The sequence below is a fragment of the Ammospiza caudacuta genome, chromosome 6 (genome assembly GCF_027887145.1).
Source record: "Ammospiza caudacuta isolate bAmmCau1 chromosome 6, bAmmCau1.pri, whole genome shotgun sequence".
Lineage (NCBI taxonomy): Eukaryota > Metazoa > Chordata > Aves > Passeriformes > Passerellidae > Ammospiza > Ammospiza caudacuta.
In genome coordinates this window covers 55,636,699-55,652,928 of record NC_080598.1, presented here as the reverse complement: position 1 = coordinate 55,652,928, position 16,230 = coordinate 55,636,699, and the positions used below count along the sequence as shown (strand labels likewise).

Genomic DNA, 16,230 nt, shown 5'->3' with positions numbered 1-16,230 from the left:
GAGGGGAGGTGGGGGGGAGGTTAATTTGATTTGGGGTTTTTTGGTTTGGTTTGGTTTTGTTTTTTAAAGTCGCAGCCGGGATTAGAGTGACTGAATGCCTGACTAAAACCTGCAGAGATTCCCTGGCATGTCACTTGTGTAGACTGAATCCCCATGAATAGAGACCTCTGTTCAGTAATTTGAAATAATCCCATAAAACATCCATATATATTCATCCTGTGAAAACTACTTGTTGATGTTGACAATGGCTTTTCTCCCCCTCTCTTCCTTTAGACAGCTTGCTTCCGAGAGGAGAGAAATGTCTTGGTGAATGGAGATTGTCAGTGGATTACTACATTGCACTATGCCTTTCAAGATGAGAACTATTTGGTATGTTTGATTCATCAGTAAATAAAAGCTCTGGGTTGTGAAAGAATTTTATTTTTGGTATATTTAAAAAATATTAGTGTATTAAATCCATCCGCCTCATGCCTCACAGCAGTGTTTCAACATTCTTGTTTTCTCCTTGAAGCAAAACTTCAAAAGGACTGACTTTAACTCCAGGAGAGTGAGAAAGTTGTGAAGGACTGTAGTATATAGAGATTTAGTTAAGCATCTTAAATTAACTAATCTCTCTTTGCATAAAAAAATACCATGTTCAAATTTAGTATTTTTGATAAGGTTGTAGTTAAGTAATCTGAGATGTGTTAACTCTGTGAAAGTAAGAAATACTTTATTTTAAACTTTAATGATATCTTTTAAAGCAAGATTTTGTTTTAAACTGGCAAAAGTAATTTACAAGTTTGGTATTTTAAAATCCTTAGGGGAAAACATAGCCTATTTCTTGAAAGTATTTCTATAAAATATGTCTTTAAATCAGCAGATTGGTCATCTCAATAATTTGAGAGACTTTAGCAAACACTTGAAAAGAAAATCTCTACTCCCATGACATTTGTTTATGATTGGTTACTACAACTGTGACATACAAACCTGTTTGCTTCAGTCACAGAATACAGCAGAGTCCTGGTTAGGAGCAAAGTCTGTAAAGCCCCAATATTCTGCAATAGACTGAACCATACAGCTTCCCTGTGGCTGCTTCAGGCTGGGTTTGCAAATCTACTGTTTCTGTAACATCTGACATAGCTGTAGTGGGAAAGTTTTCACCTTCTACACACTTTAGTAGCATGGTAGCAAGTCATGAATATAAATTAGAAAAAATGTATTTATAAAAGGCTGCCAAAGAGTTCAAGAACTAAGCAAGAGTTAGTAAATGCTCAAACATTTCCACAGATGCTGAGACAAAACACATTATTTTGTCATGTTTGGAGTATTTTTAGAATAACTAGCACATAGGAGGAAAATAAGCAGCCACATCTTAGGCCCTCCTTTACAGGCTATTTCCATTGAATGGTTTGTGATAGGTGCAGATTCTCAATCTCTGGCAGTTTAGTTGTCTCTAGCACTGCCTCATGATTTCACATCAGCTTGTAGCTTCAAATTCCCACAGAAGCAACCTTCAGACTTGCATAAAAACATTCTGTTCTGTATTTCCAAGTAGCTTGTAGGAATGAGCTACCTAAGGAAAAATTGTTAGCTGTGTGAGATAACAAGCAAGAGCAAAGACAGCACAGAGGGGGAATCTTTTCCCAAAGTTCCCAGAGGTGTTTAGATATTGAAGTTCACTTGACAGCAGAATGTAGACATCTAATTTAAGATCCAGTATCTAAGAAGGCAACAGTTCTGCCTGGCAGCCAAAGTCAGCAGATTCCCAGCCTGCCTGAGGTCTGCTCCTGCATGTGCTGAGGTGCTGCCTTCCAATTTGGTCTGTTACTCAGAAACCATCTCCTGGAAGTGTCTGTGCTCACAGATGGAGTGGATCTGCATCTCAGTCACCGTTGTAAATGATGCATGAAGAAAAGGTGAAACACATCAGGAAATCAATTAATCCAAAAAGCTGGACAGAAGGTTCTCTTCTGTACCATGTAGTGCTTGTCCAGGGGCTAAGAGATCTCTGTTCAATTCTCTTTGGAGCTTGAAGAAGTTTATAGCTACATTTTTCTTCATCATGGAGAGTGCTGCCTTGTTACAGAGCCTGCGCAGATTTAGTTTACTTTTTAGCTGTGCTCTTCATCCATGGTCCTTGCAGAATGGAATACAAAGCTGAGAACAAAACAAGAACAGACAACAGAGCTTGGTTTTCCAACCTGGTCCTCTAGAGAAATCTAGAGAAATCTCTAGGTTCCAGTATTTTCTCCCAGTGGTGTCTGTGCATTATATCTAATGATTCTTAAATGCAAAACCACATAAGCTAACCCTGAGCAGAGGGAGAGCCTTGTGTCTTCTCCCAGTTAGTGCTCTGCCTCCTCTGGCTGCATGATAAAGGGTTCAGAATGAGACAAAGAAAAAGTAAGATACTGACATAGAAAAGTAGTACCTGCCTTTGGAGAGTCTAAAAGTAGTAAGTTTTGTTCTCTGCTTTTAGTATTAACTGAGCATTTGATAATGCAAATATTCTATTTAAGCAAGAAATACAAAGTTCTATGAAATACATATGTTCTGGAGTTCATTTTCTGGTTCTGCTCTTGTGGTTTTAAAACCTTTCAAGTTAATGCATCATGCATTAGTGTTTTCTAAACAGCCAATTCTTAAGTGACATTACATAGAAATGCTGCATAACTTTTTTCTGCTTCCTAAAAAGCTTTCATAAGAAACACAGACTATGTGAAGATGGGTTAAATCAGCCTTTGGTGATTTGGCTGAAACAGATATGATGTAAGTGAAACATAGTCCATGAATATTGAGAAGTTGCATGGAACTTGAAGTTCTCCATCTCTTCCAGATTCAGATCTCTTAATTTTCTTTCCCAGTCCCATTCATGAAAAAGGACATATGTGTATTTCCCTGCTGTCAGCCTCTCAAAGGTACTGGGTACTCATGAGAGTATTTTGACATCCTTTTTTCCTTTGATTCCTAACTACTCTCACAGTTCAATGTAGTCACTTCCCTGGAAGAAATTCACTACTGTGAGATTTCAGCATCAGAACAGCTTTTATTTTAACCCCATAAAGAAGGGAGAAGCACCTCCTGGCAAGCAGATAATTTTGAATTGAAAGATTAATAAAGTTCTGCTTCCTCAAAGACGAGATGTCACCATCTTTCTGTGATCCAAGTGCCTTCCTTCATGGGTCACCTGAGTTCTTGCTGAGTTATAAATGCTTTGGGAGCTGACAGAAGTGCATTACCCTGTCTCTGACAGAGAAGATATTTCACTTTCCACAGAAGGTTCTATAAAGCCTCTTTGCCTTGAATTTGAGAGAAAATACTTCAAGATAATACCCCTTGTAGAAGACTGATGGTTTCTGTCTGTAGCAATTTGTTTTCAAACATAAGTGTTGAGTGTGTACAGTGCTCAGTACATGTTTAAAGTTCCTTGGAGCAATACCCACAGATTGATTTCAACATAAATGATGCAATTTGCTTATCAGATTAAGCAGTAATTTGAGTAAAATAGAGAAAAATATCAAAACTTGTGGCATTTGGAATCGCTCTTTTAATCCAGAAGATAGTGAGGAAATGACTAGTGTTGCACTTCATGTTCTTTGCATTTCTATCTTCTTTAATTTGTTTCCCTCATGGAAGATGAATCTGTGGCAAGAACAGTGGATTCTAGGTCACTTTACTTTGAGGAGAAAGATGATGACTTTGAAAACTTAATTCCAGAATAAGCCAAGTTAGTCTTAAAACCACATATCAAATCATCTTGGGAAGCATGGAACAAAATGGCTCAAGACTGGTAGTACTGGATGAAGTCATTATACTTGAAGTGATGGTCTGGACTTAGGTGGATGTTGCTAAGAAATACCTCAAACATAATCCTTGTTTTGTGGTATGAGAAGCAAATAGCATGCCTGAGTCCTTTTCTTTCATGTCACCCTGTCAGTATTGGTCCTTTCCATGGATGGGATGGTGCCTGATTGGCCTAGGAGGCTGTTTGCTTTTTCTCTGAAATACATTCAAAAGAACACCAATGTTTGACTGTTAAATTTCCCACTTTTAATGCCTCTGGCTTGACAGTGCTTTTGGCTGGTTATGGGCATCCATGTGTAGTATAGTAATGTACAGTGTCATCAGACTCCTGCCAGCTGTGTTATGCATCCATGGTGTGGAATGTGCCAAGATGAGTATTTGAAGATGTTGATGTGATAAGTGCCACTTCAGGAGCAATGAGTAGTATTGAAATGGTACCATAGCTAAAAAAGTAATAAAATGTATATTTTAGACTAAGCTGCATCAAATATTGATTTTAACTATATTTGTTTTTTCTTTCATCATCCTCTGGCAATTTTCCATTTAAGAGTCAATAACATACCTCAGTTTTGGTGATATTAGATCATTTTCTTTGTGATACTAGTTAATACAGAAATAAACTCATCCTGATTTACTTCTTTGTTGTTGTCATATTTTGTTTGCGTTTTTTTTATCATAAGAACTAAATGCTGGTGTGCCTTTCTTACTGTGATTAATAAAGGAATATGATACATTTTTATACTAAGTAAATAAAAGTAAAACAGAAACCACCAATTTTGACTGCTTTCCACAGGCACAGAAAAAAGTAGTGAAAGGGTTTTTTTCAGGGGTTAACTGATTAACTTTAATTTTTTTTTTTCTTGCCAGCTGTCTCTCAGTACTTGATGGCTTTATTTCTCTATTTTCAGTATCTAGTGATGGACTACTATGTTGGTGGTGACTTGCTGACACTTCTCAGTAAATTTGAAGACAAGCTCCCTGAAGATATGGCTAGGTTCTACATTGGTGAAATGGTGCTTGCTATACATTCCATACATGAGCTGCATTATGTGCACAGGTAAAATACCTTCTCATTTGGCAAAATATAGAGGTACAGTTATTTGAAGTTAATCCCAAATTTACTGCTATGTATACAAATGCGCACAGTAGCCAAAGGCAAACTACTATAGATACATGTTTACTTTATGCTGTGTAATAGCTGTATAAGTTACTTTATTTTAAATATCAAGTTTTGATGGATTGGTATCAGAAGCAGTGACATTTATCTGACTAACCTTTTAAAGTCTGTTCTATTTTTAATCAAGGCTCTTGACTTATTCTCAATTCACTTAATAAATATTTATCTGCCTTTGTCCAAGAAACCTAGAAGTTTGAAGCAGTTTGAAATGGTTTGAACTTTCTACAGAGGTTCAGACATCCTGCAAAATTTATGCACAGTAAGCCCATGATAACATCAATGCATCTACTTACCTGAGATCATCCTCAAACAGGTTTTCTAATCAGGGGGCATGTGCTGGTCTAATTGTTTTTGCACACAAGATGTGTATTCTGAATCAGTGGCTACCATCAAGTAAGCTTAGATTGTGGTTGGTAGTAGCTGTACAGTTAAAGTTCAAAAAGCATCAGGGATTCTCAGTTATAATGCTTTGAACTCTTCTGTTTGCATTTTGATTGCTGTTTTAAAAATTGAAAAGATGTTTAAACTCTCTAAAACTCTTACGAGTGAATCTGTACAATATTTGGGGATTTAAAAATGTTACAGCCTCAGAGAAGTTCACCAGAGGCACCATTGCACCAATTTCCAAGGAAATTACTGAGCAGCTACATCTTTCACAGGGCTGAATGCAGGTCTGTTGTGGCATAGCAGTGTGTGGCTCTGTGGCCAAAACACGTGCCTTGAACAGGACGTGTGCCAGTGCCCAAGAAATTACTGCTTGGCAACTGGAATGGATGAGGAGGAGGCATGATTGCTCTGGAGAGGGTTTCAAGGACCCTTTAAGGGCTTTTATGACCTGTTAGCTGCAGATAGGAGACAGTGGAGCTCAGAGAGGAGGCATTAAGCCTTTCTGAGCAGCACTGCTGGTCCCTGAGGCAAGTGAGAGCTGCATGCCAAGCAGAGATTGGCTCCTGCTGCAAGTGCCACCGTGAGCACTGTTCTTTAAAAAACAAACAAATCAGTCTATAGTTGTATATTAGTTTTTATAGTCCCCTGCAACTGCTGAGCTTGACTTGTGGTTGTGGAATGTTGACAATATCTGGAACTGAAATGTATGGAATAAGTTTAACAATGCAGAATAACTAATTGTTTTTTGGGGAAGCACAGTGACATAGTCCAATTTTCTCAGCACATATTTTTATGTATTATGACTAGTAAATACAGATTTAACATTTAAATTCATGTAGACAGGCATAGATTAGCATTTATTATTTTGTATTAATACTGCTAATGAGCAGTGGTATTAGTGACATTTCAGTAATTAATTTCAGAGCATTAGCCTTTGGTTAAAAAAGGTTAATTCAAGTTTATGTTGGAAAAATGTATCAAGTTGGCAGGCTTTTTACACATATGAGGGCCCTTTGTTAAATCTGTCACGATTTTTCTCATAAATGTCAAGTGTGAAACTGGAATTCAGCACCTTAAAACTGCTTCCACATCTGTGTAGCAAGGTGTATTAGAGCACCTTGTTTTTGTTTACTCCTAGTAATTCTAGTCTCCTTCTTAAAGATGAAACTGAAGGTGTTGTGGAGTTTTTAAGTTTTTCAACACATGTAGTAGCATTTGGTACTTCACATTTGAAAAGAAATGCAGATTTTATGGTGCAACCAAACTGGTGGCTTTAAGGTTGGACAGGGGGAGGGAGTCATAAACAGTACCAAAAAGAGTTTACATCATTGGGTAAGATTCTATGTTATTTTGATGCAAGATTAATCTCTACAAGCAGAGCTAATACTGTATGTTTAAATCCTTTCACTTCTGTCTGTTATAACAGGGACATAAAGCCTGATAATGTTCTTTTGGACATGAACGGCCACATACGACTGGCAGACTTTGGGTCCTGTCTGAAAATGAGTGAAGATGGCACAGTATGTATGAAGCTACATTTATTTGGGTTGCTGATAGTGGGACCTTCTGAGTGAGTTGTGGGTTTTAAAGAGATTAGACATGATCAGGGATGTGATAGATTGTGAACTTTCTGACACACTAAAAATAGAGGGGGCAGTATAACTCAACATACTTAAATGAGTTTTTGAAATCTTTAATTTCCTTATTTTACAGGCTGCTAACTTTTCAAATTACCCTTTGCTATGTTTTTCTGGTTTTCACTCTTTCTTCTAATGGCCATTTGAGTCCAAAGGGGTAGAGTGAGTCACCATCCCTGTAGATATCAAAAAGATGTGGATGTGGTACTTGGGCCACACAATTTAGGTGGACTTGGCAGTGCTCAGTTAACAGCTGGGCATAATGATCTTGAAGATCTTTTCCAACCTAAATGATTGTCTTGATTCTACAATTAATAAGCAGTTTGTTTTGTACGCCTTTGACAAATGGAACAGCAACATGATGGTAATTGGCCATCTTGTTCAGCAGATTGGATTTGCCTCAAAAAGCTGAATTGCTTGTGACAGGTTTTGTTTGTTTTGCCTCATTTAGGGCACTTCCAGGGGTGCCAGTCATGCCAAAGTATGGCATCATTCACTGGTTTTGGCACAAACTCACATCTTGTTGAGGTTCTTTAGTCATAAAATGTCTGTCAAAGCTTTACCATAAAAAATGTAAGTGAAAGCCATTAGAATTGAGAACATATTCCTGGAGATTAGTATGCCCTGATGGTCAGGGCTTCCCTACTACTTGTGCACTGAGTAATTTCTCCACCTTATTCCTCTAGCACATCCAGTGGCACATTAGGCAATAAACATTTGACTGATTTCTGACATAATAAAACTTACCCAGAAAATTTGTTCTATGATCTTCAAATGAAACTGTAAAATTCAGGGGTAGGACCTGATCTCCCTACTTACTCATTTTTCATTTCAAGTTCTGGGCAGCCAATTGCAGTTTGAAAATATAAACCAAGACAAAGGAAAAATATATTTTGTCTTTCTGCTTTCTCAGTATTATTTCACTGTGATTATTTTGGGTTTCTGCTCTGTTCAGAATAAAACATATCAACTAATTTTATGTAGCAGTAGAATGGAACTTAATCTTTGCAGTCTTTGTTACTTTCTTATTATCTCCTTTGTTATGTTGCTGTGAATTTATGAATCTTTTCCTTTTCCAGAACCATGTTGTGGTGTCTCTGTCAGAAATATTAGTGTTTGAGTAAAACAGTTGCTGAGAGAAACTGGAAACTTATGAGAATTATGTTTGCCTTATTTTTAAGGTACAGTCATCAGTAGCAGTGGGTACTCCTGACTACATCTCTCCTGAGATACTGCAAGCAATGGAAGATGGAATGGGGAAATATGGGCCTGAGTGTGACTGGTGGTCATTGGGTGTCTGCATGTATGAAATGCTCTATGGTGAAACACCCTTCTATGCAGAGTCACTGGTGGAAACCTATGGGAAGATTATGAATCATGAAGTAAGAACTGCATTAAATCTCTTGTGTTCTGAGTTTAGGTTTACTGAGAAACTTATTACTTAAGGATATTGAAATTATGGTAGTTGTTTGCTTTTTCACAGTGTTTTAAATTGATGTTGTGTAGGTTTGCTGGTTCAGGTTTTAGGAATCTTGCTTCTCTGAACTGCAGAAATTTAATTTTGACAAATTGAAATTTTTCTCTAAATGCTGATTTTTTTGTTGGAAAATCTAAGCAGTCATCACAAATCAAAATTAAAATCTACTCCAATTTCTTCAGTCTAGAGTAATTTCAGTTGTTAGTGGTAATTACAATCTTTAGATCTTATGCTTGTTTATGAATATAAATATTTTCTAAATGCAAATTATATATTGGTAAGAAATACAGGTAGTTAACCTATATATTTAAAAAATATATTCTTAAATATGACAACATAAAGAACTGACTAACATCATGGGGTTTTAAAAGTTGAAATTAATTTAATCTCCAGGAGATCAGTGGACCTCTGACTGAGAATACCAGTCTCCTTTTATTGTATGATCTTTAATATATTGCAGTGTGTAAAAATCCTGGTGTGTGTTAAAAAAATTTGCTTTTCCTAGCAGAGTTATTGTAATCACAGATCAAACAGATAATTTTTTAAAGAAATTGAAAAGTTATTTATTATACTTGAAATCCAATCTAAGACAAAAAGTCTGTCATTGAATGTATTGAATTGTACTCTGTCATTGCTCGCTGTAACTAGAACAATATTTGACTATTAATTTCGTTTTATTGGTGTAGTTCAATAGTTTTTTTGAAATTACAATTTTAAGTTTTGGAATTAGTTCCTTCTCTAAAACTTTGTGTTTGTTTTGTTTTCTAGGAACGATTTCAGTTTCCATCCCATGTTACAGATGTATCTGAAGAAGCAAAAGATCTTATTCAGAGACTTATCTGCAGCAGAGAGCGTAGGCTGGGACAAAATGGAATAGAGGATTTTAAATCTCATGCATTTTTTGAAGGACTTAATTGGGACAACATCCGAAACCTAGAAGCACCTTACATTCCAGAAGTCAGCAGTCCTTCTGACACCTCAAACTTTGATGTAGATGATGATGTACTAAGAAATCCAGTGAGTCTTTGCTTTTAGATATTACTAATGGAAGTATGCATCCTTGCTGCACTGTAAGGTAGTAGTGAGAACTTACTTCAAAATAAAGAGAGAGATGAAAAATAAGTCACTCCAAATGTGAAAAATTCAAGTTTTTCATCTCTTGGCATTTTGTGTTATCAGAAATCATAAGCTGCTTTTTTAAGTGGTAGCATTTGCCAGACTGTATTACTGTTACATGGTCAAAGTTAAAACATGTTTAGGTAGTGAAAAAAGCCTCTTAGTTGCCCTTTCAGTTTACCTTAGCAGGGAGCTAGTATTTGGATTTATGCTTTTGCAAAGGTGAAAAAAAAAAATCTGTCTTTACAAATACACATATATTCTCTGTGTAGCTTGCAAGCACAGCTGCCCAAGTGAGAGGACTTATCCTGCTACTTCTCCACTGATTTAAGAAGCAGGAAGCTGGTTCTTGGAGTAGGGAACATTGGTGTTGCACTCCTCCATTTCTGTTTCTTGTAGTTTACAAATGGTTCAGGAGGAGTAGAGAGCTTTTGTGGTAATTTTTTCACCGGTTTGTATTTCAAGAAATCGGGAGCTTTTGGCACGTTTTTTGATTGCATGTCTGACAGTAACTAAAACACTAAGACTAACAGCATGCATTTTGGTGCCAGGTCACTTTTAATTAGGAACTTGAAATTTTGGATTTCCTTCTACTGGCTGCATTGTGCTTTGAACTTGTTGAAATGCTGCCCTTTCAAGTGCCAGTTCAAGAGGCTCCGAAATTCAAGTTGTTCTATTAGGTGACCTAATCTGAAATAAAGCTTGTCCAGAGGCAGTGGAGCATGACTGCCAATTGTCAGTTGGTGTATTAAGAAAAATCTTTCCATTAGCTGTCTCTTTTAGCTGTTGAGGCTCAATGAAATGCCTTTCACTCTGTATGTGTTCTCTCTTGGGTTTTCATGCACATTGTTTTCATGCAGGAAGTGGTGCCACCAAGTTCTCATACAGGCTTTTCTGGGCTGCATTTGCCATTCGTTGGGTTTACATACACAACGGACAGGTAAGCAGAGGATATGTTTTATAAATAAACTTGTTTCCCAAAGGCAGCTGATTCCTGGGAATTCTCATTTTTATAAATATATAGAAAGGGTGATGTACATAGGTATACATGTGGCCCAACATTTATTCCTTGTTTGTTTTTTTTTCAAATGTCTGAACATATTTTGATCCTGTTTGCCAAGATTAGGTGCTTTTGTATTTAATATTTTATATATTTGAAATGAAAGAAAGTTAAGGGATTAGATGAGTCAACTGCAGTTCCTTCATTGAGAGGCTGAGAGCAAGTCTTGTCCACACTGGACAGGAACTGTTCAGGATTATCTCATTGCTCTACTGTCCTGCTGGTAGACCAAGTTAACACAGAGGGTTCTGAGCGTGGACAAAGTGGCTCACTTTGCATATCTTTGAAATGGCCTCTATCTGAGTTCAGAGATCTCTCAAACATATGCTTGTCTCTGATCTTAGGGTATTCTGACCTGTTTGTTATTCCCTTATTTCTCTTTGCTGGGATTTGTTACCCCATGAATCCAAAACATGTATGTCATTCTTTTCACAGTGAGATCATGTGAAACATTAACTTAAATCTTTGCCATGCTTTAAACTAAACGTTTGGGGTTGTTCCTCAGCTGTCTCAGTGCAGGTACACTTACCTGCTTCCATTTCTGCAAGGAACCTGTAACCTTTGACATGGGAGAGTTAACATTTTCAGTCATTTAGGCAGTTTGTGAAGTCAAGGTATACCTGCATCATTGAAGTTCTGCATGCAGGTATCTTAATTCTACAGCAGCATGCACAGTAGCTTGGGAGTAATGACTTTACCCTGAGAATTGTCTCTACAGTAACAATTACTGCACTAATTGTACTTGTAAATTAAGGTGCATATTTGGTGGAATCCCAGTATGTCCCAGCTATAGACCGCTGTGAGTATTTATTAAAATGTCCTAACTTATGTATTTCTTTTCAGCTCTTTATCTGATAGAGGCACTTTAAAGAGTGTGCTGCAGTCTGACACTGTAACCAAAGACATGGATGTACAGCGAGACTTAAAGAACACTTCACAAATAGAAGGCTATGAAAAGAAAATACGGAAATTAGAGCAAGAAAAGCAGGATTTGAACAGAAAACTGCAAGGTTAGTGTTCATTTTTGTTTGGACTCTTAGTTCTGCTCATTGGAATATATTCTATTGAAAATTTTTTCCTTTCTTTTTGGATTTTAAGAATCTGCAGAGACAGTGCAGAACCTCCAAGGTCCAGTGTGTGTTACAGCCAATACAAGCCGTGATAAGGAGATTAAAAAATTAAATGAAGAAATTGAACGGTTGAAGAACAAATTAACAGGTAAGCCTCTGGCATGGTAATTATAGTAATGCAATTTATTTTGCAATAAGTAGAATTAATGCTCTTCAGCTGTTTAAAAAACAAAGGGTGTTTTAAAGCCTTGTTCAATAATAAGAGGCATTTCAGTTTTTTCCAGATGAGTGCTTAACTAGTTCTTCCACTTGCTTGGCTTGATAACACATACTAGCATGGGAAGTTCAGAGTGTGATGAATTGTGTGGATGGATTTAATTAAATATTTTGTGTGATATCCATTTCCCTAAAAATTTCAGGAGATCCTCTTCTCTTACTCCTCCATTTGGGGAGAGTATTGTGTTGGAGGGTTTTTACTTGGAGGCAGGTGCAAGAGACAGGAGACAGAAGTCTGGTTGCTCTTTAGTAACATAAAGGAGTAGATGGGGGATGTGTAATAGTAGTTCACATTTAAATATTTCTGAGCTTCTGCTCCCTTTGTGTTTCTGTGTTTGGTGATGCATTAATTAGGAAGCACTGAGCATTGCAGGAAAACAAATACTGGCATCTGTCCTGAGGGAAGACTGACTCACCCATATCACTGAAAATCTGTTGCTTGACAATGCTATTAGTTTATCCATGCAGACCTCCTGTTAGCACCTAATTTTTGAGTAGGAATCAGTGATAAACAAAATGGTAGTTTTGAATCCTAATGACTTGCCTGAGTTTTATAGAGGCCTGTATATTGTGTGTTCAGATGCTAAGTTGCTGATGCTGATTTTTTTTAGAATATCCTTTCCTGATTTCATTTGACAATATACCCTTTTTGTAGGTGTATTTTGCACTGCAAAAATCAGCTCTGTTCTTCTACACAGATTATCTTCCCAAAAAAAGCTATTTTTGTGTGTTCTGAAATTAGGTTTGAGTCACAATAGTTAGATTAATGCTCTGCTTTTGCAAAAGGTTCAGGTTTATCTAGTTCTTCTACCAGTGATGTCCTGTTAAATATAAATACTAACAATATGTTCTTATTTAAAAAGAATAATGACATTGGTCCATATAGTGTGGGAAGAAGTTTGTTCTGAAGTGAGGAAAGGAATAATACTTCAAGCATTATAGCAGTGTTTGGGATCCTGAATACTTAGGTCCATTTTCCTGTTCTGCCATAGATACCAGTGGAACTTGAGTGACACAGTTATTCCCTGTGAAATTTCTTACATATTTCTTTAGTAGAAGTGATAATTAAAATCAAATAGAGAATGGCAGCTCATTTTCTTAGAATTGGTAAGACTGAGCAGGAGTATATAAAGGTGGCTGTGTTGGATGTTTTGCACTTAAAACAAATAATTTCAAATGAAATTTGTTTCTTTGTCATTGAAATAAAAGTGAGAACAAGCTGCCAGGAGTATGATCAGTCAGGTCTCCAGGTTACCTTGTGCAGAATGGTATTTCTTTCTCAAACTATTCATTAGTTCTTATCTAGAAAATAAATAGTCTTTGCTTGTCTTGCTGGATGCAGTAATGACTGTTGCCTTTTTGTTGCATAAGGAAAACTATTTAGGAAACACATTATTAGAACTGGAATTGAAACATTTCAAGTTTATTTTATGGTTTTCTAGGGCTAGAAGTTGCATTCCTCAAAAACAAAACAAAGCCTTGTGCTAAGGCTTTTTCCTTTAGAGATCACAATCTTTGTGGCTGAGAAAAATAAAATTATTTTGAGGTATCAATATCCCAAAGTTATTTTAAATGGTCTAAAATGGTGGGCATAGGAAAGAAGTTGATTTTCCAAGCAAAGTGATGCCAATTTGCGTGAGTAATTGGCTTGTGTTATTGATGTTAATTTGGGACCAGTTGCCTCTAATATGTATTTATCTACAGATATAAGTAAACTGGAAGCACAGCTTGCAGATGCAGTGGCTTTTCGACAAGAGCATGAAGACTCCATACACAAGTTGAAAGGACTAGAAAAGCAGTGCAGAGTACTGAGACAAGAAAAGGAGGACCTTCATAAGGTACTTTTTAAAATGGTTATGTAAAGTAGTTCTAAAACAGTTACTTTGTGATTGCAATTTTAGTGTTTTAAATGCTGCTTTTTAAAACGATGCAGAGATGTTAGGGAACCTGTTCAGCAGTACAGTAGCTTTCCAAAGTATCACACTCTTATTTTTTGGAAGTTGATGGGCTTACTGTTTCAAATGTGTTCTGCTAGATTAAACAAACACCTAAAGAATGGTTTTAATTAAGCTGTTTAATTATTCTTAACTGTTTCAGTAGAAGTCTGAGGCAATCAAGAGAGACTTCAGAGCCTTGGGATGACTTGTTAAGGGATCAGGAGCTCAAGTATTATTCTCCTCTATTCCCTCATCTTTCAGGGGATGATGAGGGAGGAAACAGCCCCAGCAGACACCTGGCTGGTGTCCCTGGCAGAATTAGGGGTTTTTGACCATAGGTCAGTTCACATGACACCAGGGCCTGCTGGTGACATTTGGGGTACACCTGTCTATTTAGGGGAAAAGAATCTTTGCACGGAAGTTAGCAGAGCTCATTGAAAGAGCCCATTTACTCTTTCTTTATACCAAAAGGTTAATTATTGCTCAAGGTTAATGATGACTTTTATGTAATCATTGAGTTTATTTCCTGCTGTGTAAATTATCCCTTTGTTCGCTTCCTTAAATTTAGCAGTATTTCAGATTTAAGTCAGCAACATATTTTGTAGTAAAGTAAATAGGGATTTGTATATACTACCTACCACTCTCAATAGTAGTAAAAGAAGCTACCTATATTGGAATAACTAGTTTTGCAAAAGTCTACCAGCCATATTGTTCCTGAGCATTCATATGGATCCAAAAGTAATGCATGGGCCAGAATTACTGGGCTGTTTCTACACTAGAATTTAACAGTCTCTCTTCTGTGTCTTAATCACCAGTAGGGATTATTTGCCAGTGTATAAGTAGCAGAGAAGGTGGATCTTTTAGTCTGAGCTCATGCTTTTTGGGAATTTAATCTTCCTGCAATCCTCCTACTAATGGCAGAAATTTTTAGAATTCCCTTGTACAGTATACATTTATTTTGTTGTGTCATTCTGCTCTTATTTTTTCCTTCGACTCTCGAATGATTTTATGTCAAACATTCCATTTGTATTTTAATCCTGTTAATTTTTGTGAACTACTTTCCGTAAAGAAAATAGTTTTTATACTTTCAATTAAGGTATTAAGGGTTTCACAATTTGTGTTAAGGAATCTTGCTCAGTTTTCTGAAAAATCTCACATTTGCTGCAGCCCCTCAGTGCTGGTACAATGTATTTGATGTTGCTCCTGAATCTCCTGTCTTCTGAAGCATTCCTTTAAACAAGGTTACAAATGTGCAGGTACATGGTGGTAATGTACAATCAAATTATTTGGAAGTGAGGTGACTTTGTGTAGTCACATTTATAAAAAAGACTTGTGGGATACCAAAGGTAGCTTTGGAGTTCCCACACTAGAAGCAGAGTAATGGCTGTATGTCACTGCAGTTGCCTAGCTAAGCAATTGTGTAAATTAAGAATTAGAAATCTTCAGTAGTTTTATGAGGTGGTCAAAACAAGCTTATGTAGGTCCAGTTTCTTTTCTTCTTGGAAAGAATTATATGGAGTTCAAATTTCTTTTTTTTTTTTTTTTTTTTGAAACCAGCAACTTGTAGAAGCCTCAGAGAGATTAAAGATGCAGTCCAAAGAGCTGAGGGATGCCCACCAGCAAAGGAAGCTGGCTGTGCAGGAGTTCTCTGAGCTCAGTGAGAGGATGGGGGACCTGCGCTCCCAGAAGCAGAAGCTGTCCCGGCAGCTCCGCGACAAAGAGGAGGAGCTGGAAGTGAGCATGCAGAGAATCGACGCTCTGCGCCAGGACGTCCGAAAGTCTGAGAAGATGAGAAAAGAGGTAGCTTGATAAAATAGTAATAAAATAGCTAGCACTCATGTGTTTCAGCTGCTGCTTACCCTGTACCTCCTGTGTGATTGTGTGGATAAATTGGGAGTGTCTTCTGGGGGTTTCGTGGGGTTTTTATTTGCACTCAGACTGATTTGAATCTTGAGGAAAGTATTCTTGCTGTATGCCCAGTTTATTAGTTCTGGTGTTTGGATTCTTGTAGAGTCTTGACTCATAGTCAGCTTGAAACCTGTAAAGCTCAGTGAATGTCTTCATATGCTCTGAGGTTGGCGTATTCTGACTTCACTTAACACAATGTTTCTCTTCAGCTGAAATGAGGAATAGTGATACAAAACTAAATACATTATTTTCCTTCCTCTGTAGTTGTGTCATTGTAAGAGTAATATCTTTAAGCAAGCTACTTTCTAATTAGTATTCTAGGCAGTTTATAGTTTTCCATGAGATGAAGTGAATAGCCAGAAGAGAACATAAGAAAAAATTTCTGTGGTTAATCTGGAG

At 37.0% G+C, this 16,230-nt stretch overlaps 1 protein-coding gene across 4 annotated transcripts in view; it reads left to right on the top strand.

Moving 5' to 3' along the window:
- The window catches only part of CDC42BPB (CDC42 binding protein kinase beta), a 91,025-nt gene that overhangs the window by 44,194 nt on the left and 30,601 nt on the right, over window positions 1-16,230 (top strand). For all 4 annotated transcript variants that reach the window (XM_058807732.1, XM_058807731.1, XM_058807730.1 and 1 more), the window contains exons 4-13: window positions 274-369; window positions 4,695-4,843; window positions 6,777-6,870; window positions 8,169-8,369; window positions 9,233-9,481; window positions 10,441-10,520; window positions 11,484-11,650; window positions 11,739-11,858; window positions 13,691-13,824; window positions 15,481-15,723. In XM_058807732.1, coding sequence (XP_058663715.1) covers window positions 274-369; window positions 4,695-4,843; window positions 6,777-6,870; window positions 8,169-8,369; window positions 9,233-9,481; window positions 10,441-10,520; window positions 11,484-11,650; window positions 11,739-11,858; window positions 13,691-13,824; window positions 15,481-15,723 — 1,533 coding nt within the window. The remainder of the gene's footprint in view (window positions 1-273; window positions 370-4,694; window positions 4,844-6,776; window positions 6,871-8,168; window positions 8,370-9,232; window positions 9,482-10,440; window positions 10,521-11,483; window positions 11,651-11,738; window positions 11,859-13,690; window positions 13,825-15,480; window positions 15,724-16,230) is intronic.